This window comes from Artibeus jamaicensis, unplaced genomic scaffold (assembly GCF_021234435.1).
Source record: "Artibeus jamaicensis isolate MK-2021 breed Jamaican fruit bat unplaced genomic scaffold, CSHL_Jam_final contig_311, whole genome shotgun sequence".
Lineage (NCBI taxonomy): Eukaryota > Metazoa > Chordata > Mammalia > Chiroptera > Phyllostomidae > Artibeus > Artibeus jamaicensis.
The window spans coordinates 14,173,857-14,186,268 of NW_026521717.1; the positions used below are offsets into that span (position 1 = coordinate 14,173,857).

General features: G+C 39.9%; 1 protein-coding gene across 1 annotated transcript in view; it reads right to left on the minus strand.

The window, feature by feature from the left end:
- The window catches only part of POU6F2 (POU class 6 homeobox 2), a 493,389-nt gene that overhangs the window by 165,397 nt on the left and 315,580 nt on the right, over positions 1-12,412 (minus strand). Inside the window, exon 4 of the mRNA XM_053662960.1 lies at positions 3,005-3,345. Coding sequence (XP_053518935.1) covers positions 3,005-3,345 — 341 coding nt within the window. The remainder of the gene's footprint in view (positions 1-3,004; positions 3,346-12,412) is intronic.

Here is a 12,412-nt window from a genome sequence, read left to right on the forward strand (position 1 = left end):
AAATTGAACTGTATAAAAGTTGGACAGTCAAGGAGTTGTAATAGACACATTCATCCAGACCAGTAGGCAGGTGGAGTAGGGCCCCCGAGCAGAGAGGGGTCTTGGCACTGGAATTGGTGACACCAGGTGCATGAGGCACCCCAGGTGAGCAAGGTGGCACTGGGCAGACCCTTGGCATCCAGGCAGCAGCTGGCAGACCCTGGGTGTGGGGTGGCAACGGGCAGACCCAGCAAGGTGGTGATTGAGAAGCAGGGTATTGCGCACAAGGCAGCTGGCTGACTGGGCAGTGGTCCCACACTCCTGTGCAAGTAACTGTGGAGGGAGACAGATTGCACAACCCAGGGTCCTAGTGCCCGGAAATAAGCCTCAAAACACTGATTGAAAATACCTGTGGGGTTGAGGCACAGGGAGAGACTCCCAGCCTCACAAGAGAGTTCGTTGGAGAGACCCATAAGGTTCTAGAATGTACACAAGCCCACCCACATGGGAATCAGCACCAGAAAGGCCCAGTTTGCTTGGGGGAAGCAGCGGAAGGGACAGAGGTCCAAGAAAGAGTGGAGTGAGTACCATTGTTCCCTTTCAGACCTGGTCCCTGCATACAGCATCACAACCCAGCCACTGGGTTGCCCCGCCCTGGTGAACACCTAAGGCTCTGCCCCTCATATGTAACAGGCACAAAAAGACCAAAAAAAATGGCCAAAAAGGAAGAACAGATCAAAGCTCCGGAAATAATACAATTAAGTGACCAAGAGATAGCCAACCTATCAGATGCACAGTTCAAAACACTGGTGATCAGGATGCTCACAGAATTGGCTGAATTTGGTCTCAAATTAGGTGAAAAAATGAAGTCTACACTAAGTGATATGAAGGAAAATGCACAGGGAACCAATAGTGATGGGAAGGAAACTGGGACTCAAATCAATGGAGTGGAACAGATGGAAGAAAGAAATATTCAACCAGAGAAGAATGAAGGAACAAGAATTCAAAAAAATGAGGAGAGGCTTAGAACTCCAGGACATCTTTAAATGCTCCAACATTGAATTGTAGGGATACCAGAAGGGGAAGAGAAATAGCAACAAGTGGAAAACTTTTTTGAAAAAATAATAAAGAACTTCCCCAATATGGCAAAGGAAATAGTGTTCCAGGAAGTCCAGGAAGCTCAGAGAGTCCCAAAGAAGGTGAACCCAAGGAGGAACACACCAGGCACATCATCATTACATTAGCCAAGATTAAAATGAAGGAGAGAATTCTAGAAGCAGCAAGTGATAAGGAGTGAGTTACCTACAAAGGAGTTCCCATCAGGCTGTCAGCTGATTTCTTGAAAGAGACCTTGCAGGCAAGAAGGGGCTAGAAAGTATTCTAAGTCATGAAATGCAAAGACTTACATCCAACATTGCTCTACCCAGCAAAGCTTTTATTTAGAATGGAAGGGCAGATTATATGAAATGTTAAAAGGACTTACCTAAGAAAAAGAAGATAAAAACATGTGTAGTAAAATGACAGCAAATTCAGAATTATTAACAACCACACCTAAAACAAAAACAAACTAAGGAAACAACTGGAACAGGAACAGAACCATAGAAATGGAGATCACATGGAAGGTTAGCAACAGGAAAGTGGGAGGGGGAGAGAAGGGGAAAAGGTAGCATAAATGGTAGGTAGAAAATAGACAGGGGGAGGGCATGAATATTATGGGAAATATAAAAGCTAAAGTACTTAAGACACATGGACATGAACTAAAGGGGGGGAATGTGGGTGGGAGGGGATGTGTAGGGTGGAGGGGAATGAAGGGGGAAAATAGGACAGCTGTAATAGCATAATCAATAAAATATATTAAAAAAGAAAAAGAAAAGAAGTGGGGATGCTGGCATTTGAAATGAGTGCATGAGCTGCTTACTCTGTGGGACTTTGTCACTGCACTCTAAAGGTACTAAATTGTCTGAGATCTCACTGGGGAACATCATTATGTAAGTCTAAAACTGAGCTGTTAATTTCTGGATCTGATGTGTTGATATCATAGTCATTATGTTTTAAAGCTAATTTATTTTAAAGGACTTTAAGTTAAGAGTGGTTTTCTAAACTATAAAGTTATATAGTCCTGAATTGCTCCTCAGTGATAATAGATTGAAGATGAGTTTTCATGATTGGCTTGAAATATCTATTTTGCATGCCCTGAATCTTCACAGTAATAAAGTATGTATTTTGCTGTGTATAACAGACACCCACATTTTTGTGTGCATTATACACAGGATTATTATACTCCTGGCATGTAACCATTATACCATGTAACAAATAAGGATGTATAATGTGCATCTTTATTTTTCCCTCAAAAAACTGGGCAAAAAAGTGCACAGTACACATGGCAAAATACGGTAAATATACAGAAGTCTCATTATTTTTGTATAATTTTTATGATGCAAATTTGTTGAGGCTCTGGGTATGAATTTAGAATACTTGTTAGTCCATGGAGTGATGGTTGGAATCTGGGACATAAGACTGGGGCTAATTTCTTTACCCTCCTAACCCCAGAGAGTCTTTAGAAAAATAGGAACAAAAGAGCACAAAGTACTTAAGGTAAGACACTGTTGTATTCATAATATAGAGAAATAACCACCATGCCTCATGGACAGGAGATACAGTTCTCCACGGGGCTACAAAACTGTGCCAGTAATAATTTTAATTGGATGCTATCTTTGCTGCCTTCAGAAAGTATCATAAAATGGAATTATTACAGACTACAAGTGCACTTACAGTGCTGGCCTCTCACAGGAGGAAACAGATAACATTTATCCTTTGGAGGGTAACATCAATGGGGTTCTATTTGTTTCCCTCACATGCATCCCCAGTTGCCTGCTGTTTACTTCCTCTTCCGTTTGTCTAAGAGATCAATTTGAATTAGACACTGCAGAACTGGATGTTAAGTTTTACTGGCCTTCTACCTTTGGGGATGGCACAACCCTGTGGGAAGGTCTTCGGTTCTCAGGGGCTGGGGCGGGGATCATACCTGCAGAGGATTGGGTGGCGTGAGCGGCGATGGAAGGCTGTGTCCTGGAGACTGACTGGGTTTCTGAGGGGGGCTTGAACTCTGCTGTGTTGGAGACGGTTGGTTCTGGTTCTGGAGGTGGGAGTGGGATTGCAGCTGCTGGGGTTGAGACAGCGGAGCTGGTGGCTGCAGGGGCAGGGTAGGCTGGGACTGGGTGGGCTGGGAGGGCTGGGACTGCGGGGGCGCCTGTGGGGCTGGCTGTGGGTGGCTGCCTGGCCGTGGAGGGGGCGGCTGCGGCTGCTGCTGCTGGAGTTGCTGGAGCTGCTGGAGCTGCTGGAGCTGGGAGTTCAGGGATGAGGTAGCTACAAGGAAAGAAAGAAACGTGAAGGTGAAACAAACACCACAAAGCATCTTGCTGTGTCTGTCAGCTTTCCCTGTGTGAGCTGAGAAGGCTGGCCTGTAGAAAAAGTTTTACCCTCTCACTCTGAAGCTCTTTGGTATGTAAAAGACCTATGAGGCACTTGGGGAAGGAGTTACTTCTTGGAAAAATTTTAAGACTTAAGGAGGACAAGAAGGTACCACATCAAGGTATTACTCTGAAAGATATTGAGCAGTACAAGCCAAAGGGATGTGCTAGAAACATGTTTCGTTAAACATGTTTAAATACTTTTTCTCTTCCTTTCTACAATGCTTGAGAAATACACTTATGCTTTCAAGATTTGATTTAGATTAAAGTTCAATGACTTGAATTCTTTTGGTAAAGGTTTGACTGGGGTTAAGAACAGGGAACTGAAGAGTTTGTAATCTTTTCATCATCATTGCCATTAATCATGCCATTTCCACTTGCTACTTTAGACCTCTGCCAATTTGCTTACACATGTTAATTTCAAGTGTCTATAGTTTATTTTTTTTTAATTTAAAGATAGTACATGTTTCTCTGTTTGGCAGAGTCAAAATCCTGAGCCTGATTTTTTTTTTTTTTTTTTTTTTTTTTTTTGCCTGCTGATCAAAGACACAGAGATCCCCCAAACTGGGAGGATTATAGTAGGTGACTTTGAGCGGTACACCGTGGTGACTAGACACATTAGCACCTCAAGGACACACAGGGAATTGAAAGAATGAAATAATCTTTCAAGGTTTTCTTGTTATGTGAAAAGTAAGAGTTTGTGGGACAAGCTGTCTTTACACTGAGAACACTAAATTTGTTCTCAGATGCCCATCTACCACTGAACAATTTCTGAAGCAGAAAGACATTTAGCTTGGCCAAAGAATGGTCTAGAGAAAATTACTGCTATGAGTTCACTTCCTTCTCTGCCTGAATCTCAGTCTAAAAGCTTTCCACAAAGGCTATAAATAACTATAAGGATCAATGTTAAACACAAAGGCCTGCAATGTTTTCCTGCTCCTCCCTTACCTAGAATTTGTAAAGATTCCCAAAGGTATTAACTCCTGTTTGCAACATTAAACTGGTCACTGTTTTTAAAAAATGCTTCTTAAACAAACCTGGTGATTATGTAAACTGACATATCACATACCTGCTTCACACAAATATGTTCTGGTTTGTTGACCCATAAGTTGAGAACACCTAGAGAACTTTCTCTGCACATCAATCAACTAGAGACTGAGTATCTTTGTAAAGTTAAGAATCATTTTGTAAAATTTATTGAGTAACAGATAAGCACTAGTACTGTGCCAGGTAATATATAGTATTTTAAAAGGATATATAGTCCTGACTTTTAGGAGTTTATAATTTATTTGTGGAGATACAATAAACTCATAAGAAATGATCAGGCATGGAGGTAACTTGTTACAGAGTCCTGCTAATCATAGATGCTTAACACATATCCGTTAATTGACTAAGTGGTCAACAGTATGGAAACTAACCAAATGGCCAGGAGAGGGTATTTTGGGCTGGAGAAACATCCAGTAGTCAATATGGCTCAAGTGATATTTCTGAAGGACAATTTGGAGGATGGACTGCATGGAACAGAGGTTTGGAAAGTTTTGAATGACTTTAGACCTCAGAGAAGGTAAGGAACCTATCTTGTGAAGTAGTGGGAAGATGGATCACTCCCATTAATCCCTGGTGTAAGTAAGATTTTAAATATAGATTCAGGTTTGTTTAAAGTAAGTCCTGGCTGTAGTGGTAAAATGATAGCTTGACAGTTCCCAGGGACACTAAACACCATTCTGTGTTCTCAGGTACCATGTGCAGGGCTTCCATGTTGGACCGCTGGGATGGCCAGTCCTCAGTGGGTCAATGAATTACTCTAGGTCTGCTCAGACTGTCAGTGTGGGCGTGTGTCCTGTCTTGCATGTAGATCCAGAGTGCTCTGGAACTCTAGAGGTGGAGCTGGTGTGCATGAGAGAAGCTGGACAATACACAGTCAGTACAAATGCTTGAACTTTCTACTTAATTTTGCTGTCAACCTAAAACTGGAGAAATGAAGTTTATATAGTAAAAATAACAAGTCATCATCCCATTTATTGGGACTTGAAGAGTATGGCTTGGTTTTGCCATTCTTCTCCTTTCCCCAGCTCCTACTGTAAAAAATTACATCTAATTGAAGATCTGGGAGCCCAGCTCAATCCTTACCTCCCAGGAACTTCTGCAGTCTGGAAGATTCTGGGGGGAGTGGGACTGGATGTCTCTTTTGGGTGTATTTAACACACTTTGGGAAACTGATGGCATCTGGCCTCCTGTCTGATTCAAACCAAACCTGTCCTTATATCTTTCAGGGCACATATGTCAGTGCTTATTTTTATGGTTTACTTAAACACCACCCTGTTTCATTTTGGTTAGGAAAGCATTTATCTAAATCAGCATTTAGAAACAGGAAAGACTGGAGGATATTGGCAGATAGATATTGGCAGATGGGTAGGTGCACTGGACCCTAACCTGCTAATAAGACATGGTCTCCAATTTGTCTCTATTTCTTTATTTTTATGAGTTCACATAGGCTGTTTCTTTCCCATGGCCTGCAACTTACCTGGAAATTCATAACCTAGACTTCTGCATTTCATAAATTAATTTGGCATCTGAAAGTGAAAAATCACAGATAATACAATATATTCAGGTATATCCTGAATACAAAGAAAAGCATTTCTTTGGTTGTGTGACAATGTAATGCAACGCTTGTATAAAAAATGCCAAAGCCACCTACGTAATAGTATGAAAATGTTAAATGTTGAAATATGAAGCATTTAAATGGCTAATTGTATAAAGCATGCTGAGATATGGACACAAGTTAGGAATGTTTGAAAACATATTTGAACTATAGGGAATATTGGCAAATAAAATGGCAATTTGGAGGGGGTGTAAAACTTTGATTTTATTTATGAAAAATTAAAGAATTTAATTTCTTTCCTGTTATTTAAATTTTTTTGTGATTGTTTCCTCTATGTCTGGTTAGTCTATTATACTGGCCAATAAATAATTTAATATGACATAGGATTAGCCAAGAATTCTGCATTTCTCCATTTGTTCAGTTCTTTATATTCATTGTAAATTAGAAAAAAATCCTTACTTTGAATTTTTGTTAAAGACTTCCTTAGGAATCCACACATGTAAGTGAGCCACATCAGCAGAAGTATGAGAATTATGTTGAATGGGATTCACATAAGACTACTTCCAAGTCAGGAAAGTAAAAGAATAACATAAAACCTATGTGAAGTGCAAATACCTGAAATATTCTGAAGAAATACAAATGTGTCTTCTACTTAGCAAGGTATTTGAAACACCTTAGGATTCACAGAAAGCAAAATAGTATTCAAATACTAAAGAAAGTGTGATTCTTAACAACACCCTCACTTTTGTTAACATAAAGTATAACATGCTATTATCATTACTCTAGTGGGGATCTCAATGTCAGCATTTCTTGGCCTTTTCAGATTAAGGCGTATGTGGCCATGGTTGGCAAACTGGGCTTTGATTTGAGAGTCTGTTGGAAGGAGCCCAAGCCATTATTCATGGCTAATGTTTACATACTCTTGGGCATGTCTGGGAACAAGAGTAGCTTCACAGAAATATATTTACAGAAGGGTCAGGTCTCATGCTAAGGAGGAAGGAAGCAGGTGGGGGCTTATAATTGAAAGGGACTAGGAGTCCTGATCAGGGCATGTTAATGGTGGCTATTCAAACCCACCCTTAGCCCAGTTGTCTGGTGCAAGCCTGGTCCCAGGGAGAGCAAACAAAGAGTTAAATAAAAAAGGGCAACCTTGAAAATATGATGCTAAGTGCAAGAAGCCAGATACCAAAGGCCTCATATTGTATGATTCTACTTATATGAAATATGCAGAGTAGGTGAATCCTTAGAGACAGAAAACAGGTTAATGGTTAACCAGTATAGAGTTTTCTGGTTGGGGTGATGAAAAAGTTCTGGAACTAGATAGTGGTGATGGTTGGACAACATTATGAATATACCTAATGTACACTTAAAAATGGCAAAAATGGTAAATTATGTGCTATGTGTATTTTATTTTAAAAATAATAATGGCTGTTTCTCTATATACACACCCTGGAGACCCAAGCCATATTGCCTTGGGACATCACAAAGGAAGACAGTAATCTTCCCCTCCATATGGCTGGGTGGTCCAGAGGGCTAAGGGTAGCCACCAGCAAGCAGTGTGCCTGGTGAAGCAGAAAGAGAGACATGGGTGGGGGGGCTAGATGCTGGGTGGCACAGGAAGGAAAACACTATGCTTGCTGGAGAGGCACAGGTCTGACAGAGCAGACCAATGGGATAACTCTCAAAAGGGACCATGGACATACCCAAGCACATGCAAGTCACCTCCTGTTACTTTTAGAAATGTTGGAGAAGTCTTAGAACCTGGACACTGTGAATAGGAGTAGAACAGTGATGATGCAGGGCAGCAGCAGTACTGTGCTTAGGCTTGTATGATATTTTGAGGAAAGTAATTGAGTAGGGCATCAATGTAAGTCATCCACAGAACTCTGATATGTTGCCTCTAGAGTTGGGTGGCAGGTAAAACTGTCCAGATGGATTTATTCTTAATGGGGACAAGTCTTAATAAACCCTGGGCTCATGAGGGCTATGCTCATGGATGTAGCCTTTGCCTCTCTAATTCTGTTTTATTGTTTACTTTTGTTGTCCACTAGAATCTCTAGAAGAAGAAAAACTGGAATCTGGAAAAACACAGCCAAAGGAATTTGACATAGTAAAATTGTACATCTGCATACCCCTGCCTGAGAAATAACATCTAAGGTAGCTGAGCAAGGGTGCAAGTCAGGAACCATTTCTGGCGCCCCCACTAAGGGCATCCCCAGCCTGCACTGGCACACAGAAGCTTTGCAGAGCAGATGAAAAATGGCAGGTTGGGGACTTTAGATTTTCAAAAGTGCAGAAGATGAAAACTTTCTGGAAAATTTATCTTTATTTTTGGCAACAATGTCAAAAATAAGCAAAATTAGCTCTGCCTCAAAGATTATGTTATATAACACTTTCACATCATCTCAGTGTTTTCAGTTCCAGAAATAGTGCTACAAATATCTTTAGTGTGTCAATTGTATTTAAGGCAGAGATCTAAATGTCTCTTGAGATGTCAGGGGAAAATAAAGAGAAAAATTCTTTCAATTAAAACATCCCTACACATTTCCATGTATTGCCTGAACCACGTAAGCTTCTTTCTGAGATCAGTTGCTTTCACCAAGTTTCCCAGTGCATTTCAAATTGTGAACCAGAATTACCTGGGGAGCTTGTTAGAAAGCATATTCTGGACAGTAGAACAAAATCTGCATTCTAAAGACTCATCCCAGAGGAGCAGGAACCATATCGCTTGGAGCTATTAGCAACTCCAATAGGAGGAGCAGAAGGAGTGGTTCTCCACTGGCATCCAGTAAGAGCCATCTTGCTTATTCATCTCCATAACTTGGATGAATATCTTTTAAAAAATGAGTCTGTCCTTTTATTATATATACAGGAACTGGCAGAAGTAAGTCTTGCTTGAGTGTGGTTGGTAGGGTAATAATATGAGTGTAATAATTTATAGTTTGTTTTAAAAAATATATTCTATTGATTATGCTATTATAGTTGTCATATTTTCCCCCCATTGTTCCCCTCCACCCCACACACCTTCTCCCCTCCATATTCCCCCCTTTAGTTCATGTCCATGGATCTTACATATAAGTTCTTTGGCTTCTACATTTCCTATACTATTATTAACTTCCACCTGTGTATTTTCTACCTACCATTTATTTTACTTATTCTCTGTACCTTTTCTCTCCCTTCCCCTCCTACTCCCCCACTGATAACCCTCCACATGATCTCCAGTTCTGTGGTTCTGTTCCTCTTCAAGTTGTTTGCTTAGTTTTGTTTTTGTTTTAGGTCTGGTTGTTAATAACTGTGAGTTTGTTGTCATTTGACTATTCATATTTTTATCTTCTTTTTCTTAGGTAAATCCCTTTAACATTTCATATAATAAGGGCTTGGCAATAATGAACTCCTTTAACTTGACCTTATCTGAGAAGCATTGTATCTGCCCTTCCATTCTAAATGATAGCTTTGCTGGATAGAGTAATCTTGGATGTAGGTCTTTGGATTTCATGACTTGGAATACCTCTTTCCAGCCCCTTCTTGCCTGTAAGGTCTCTTCTGAGAAATCAGCTGACAGTCTGATGGGCACTCCTTTGTAGGTAACTATATTCTTTTCTCTTGCAGCTTTTAAGATTCTCTCCTTATCTTTCATCATGGGTAATGTATTTATGATGTGCCTTGGTGTGTTCCTCCTTGGGTCCAATTTCTTTGGGACTCTCTGAGCTTTTTCCAAATTGGGTAAGTTCTTTATTATTTGTTCAAATAAGTTTTTAATTCTTGCTGTTCCTCTTCTCTTCCTGGCACCCCCTATGATTCAGATGTTGGAACATGTAAAGATGTTCTGGAGGTTCCTAACCCTCTCTTCATTTTCTTGAATTCTTGTTTCTTCATTCTGTTCCAGGTGAAAGTTTATTTCTTCCTTTCATTCCGCACCATTGATTTGAGTCCCAGTTTCTGTCCTGTCACTGTTGGTTCCCTGTACATTTGCCTTTATTTCATTTAGCATAGCCTTCATTTTTTCATCTATTTTGCAACCATATTCAATCAATTCTGTGAGCATTCCAATTACCCGTGTTTTGAACTGCGCATCTGATAGATTAGCTATTTATTCATCACTTAATTGTATGTTTCCTGGAGCTTTGATCTGTTCTTTCATTTGGACCATAATTTTTTCTCAGTGTGCCTGTTACGTACTAAGGGGCAGAGCCTTAAGTGTTCACCAGGACAGGGCAACCCACATTGTTGTGTTGTGACACTATATGTGGGGGAGGGGTCTGAGAGGGAACCATAACACTTGCTGGGCTCTCTGCCAGTTTTTAGTCACTTCCCCTGATACCCACAGTCAAATTGAACCCTTCTGGTGCTAATTCCCAGGTGGTGGGTTTGTGTACATTCTAGGACCCTGTGAGTCTCTCCAACAAACTCTCCTGTGATGCTGGGAGCTTCTTCCACTGATCTCTCAACCCCCACTGGTGTTTTCATTCAGAAGCTTGGAAGTTTTATTTCCCTGTGCTGGAACCCCTGGGTTACACAGTCTGTCTTGCTCCCCAGTTGTTCCTCCCAGGTTATCTGCATGCGAATGTGAGACTGCCCTGTTTGCCAGCCACCACCTCACCGGGTCTTCCAGCTGCTGCCCTGACTCTCCACACAGCTGCTGATTTCCGCCCCTCCTCTTGGTCTGGATGAATGTTTCTTCTTTAACTCCTTGGTTATTGGACTTTCATATAGTTTGATTTCCTGTCAGTTCTGGTTGTTTTTGTTTTTAAATTTGATGTTGTTCTTCTCTTGGTTGTGTGAGGAGGTACAGTGTGTCTACCTATGCCTCCATCTTGGTCAGAAGAATTTATAATTTTAATTTGAACATTTCACCTAAAATGTCATATGGTGGGCTTGAGTATGATATTGTTATGTTACAGAATTATATGCATATGATTTTGTAATAAAATATTTTATGATAAAAGGGGCATTATTTGTGTCAAACCCTGTATATTATATATGTAATATATATGAGGTCTGTCCATAAAAAATCCAGCAATTATTAATATACAAGAATGGTTTGCATGACATTAATGTACCATGGCAGCTAAAGAGAGTGGACTGGAATGTGCATGTGTGAACAATGATGATTTCACTGTGCTAATCCGGGGGTGGGCAGTAGACATTGTGATTTGTGTATTGTGTGGTTGTAGCATTGTGTGGCTGCAGCATTCAAAATGATTGAGTGAGCAAGTAGAATGATGGATCTACAGATTCATTTGTACAATCTACAAAAAACATGCTAAAAAATGAAATAACAGGAGAAACCTCCAGAAAAAGAACTAAGTGAAATTAAGGTAAGCATTCTACCTGATGTAGAGTCAAAAGAATGGTTGTAAGGATGCTCAAGATAGTGAGAACTTCAGCATAGAAAATGACATAAAAACCATAAAAAAACATCAGAAATAAAAAATACAATAACTGAAATGAAGAATACATTAAAGAGAGTCCATAACAGTGTAGATGAAGTGGAGGATCAAGTTGGTGAGTTAGTATATAAGGTAGCAGAAAACACCCAATCACAACAGCAAAGAGAAAAAAAATCCAAAAGTAATGAGGATAGTTTAAAAAAATCTCTGGGACAACATTAAGGATATCAACATCCATGACTTAAGGGTACCAGAAGTAGAGGGAAAAAGAGCAAGGAATTGCAAACCTATTTGGAGTAATAATGACAGAATACTTTCCTAACCTAGAAAAGAAATAGACATACAAGCCTAGGAAGTGAAGAAAATATCAATTTATCTTGATTTATTGAATCAAGATAAATCCAAACAGGACCACACCAGGACACATCATAATTAAAATGCCAAAGGTTAAAGAACAAGAGAGAATCTTAAAAGCAGCAAGGAAAAAGTAGTTAGTTACCTACAAGGGAGGTAACCTATAGGACTGTCTGTTGATTTCTCAACAGAAACTTTATAGGCTAGAAGGAATTGGCACTAAATATTCAAAGTGATGAAAAGTAAGGGCCTACAACCAAGAGTACTCTACCTAGAAAAACTTTCAATTAGAGTAGAAGGACAGATAAAGAGTTTCCAGGACAAGAAAAAAAACTAAAGGATATCACCACTACAAAACCAGTATTACACGAAGTGTAGAAAGGACTTCTTTAAGAAGAAGAGAAAAAAGATGAAAAATGGGAATAACAGAATGGCAATAACTTTAAATGTAAATGGATTAAATCCTCCAGTCAAATGACAGATAATGAGTGAATAGATAACATTACAAGGCTTTCACATATGCTGTCTACAACAGACTCACTTCAGATAAAAAAACACACACAGCCTGAAAGAAAAGGGATGGAAATATTTTATCAAAATGCAAACCAACCAACAAA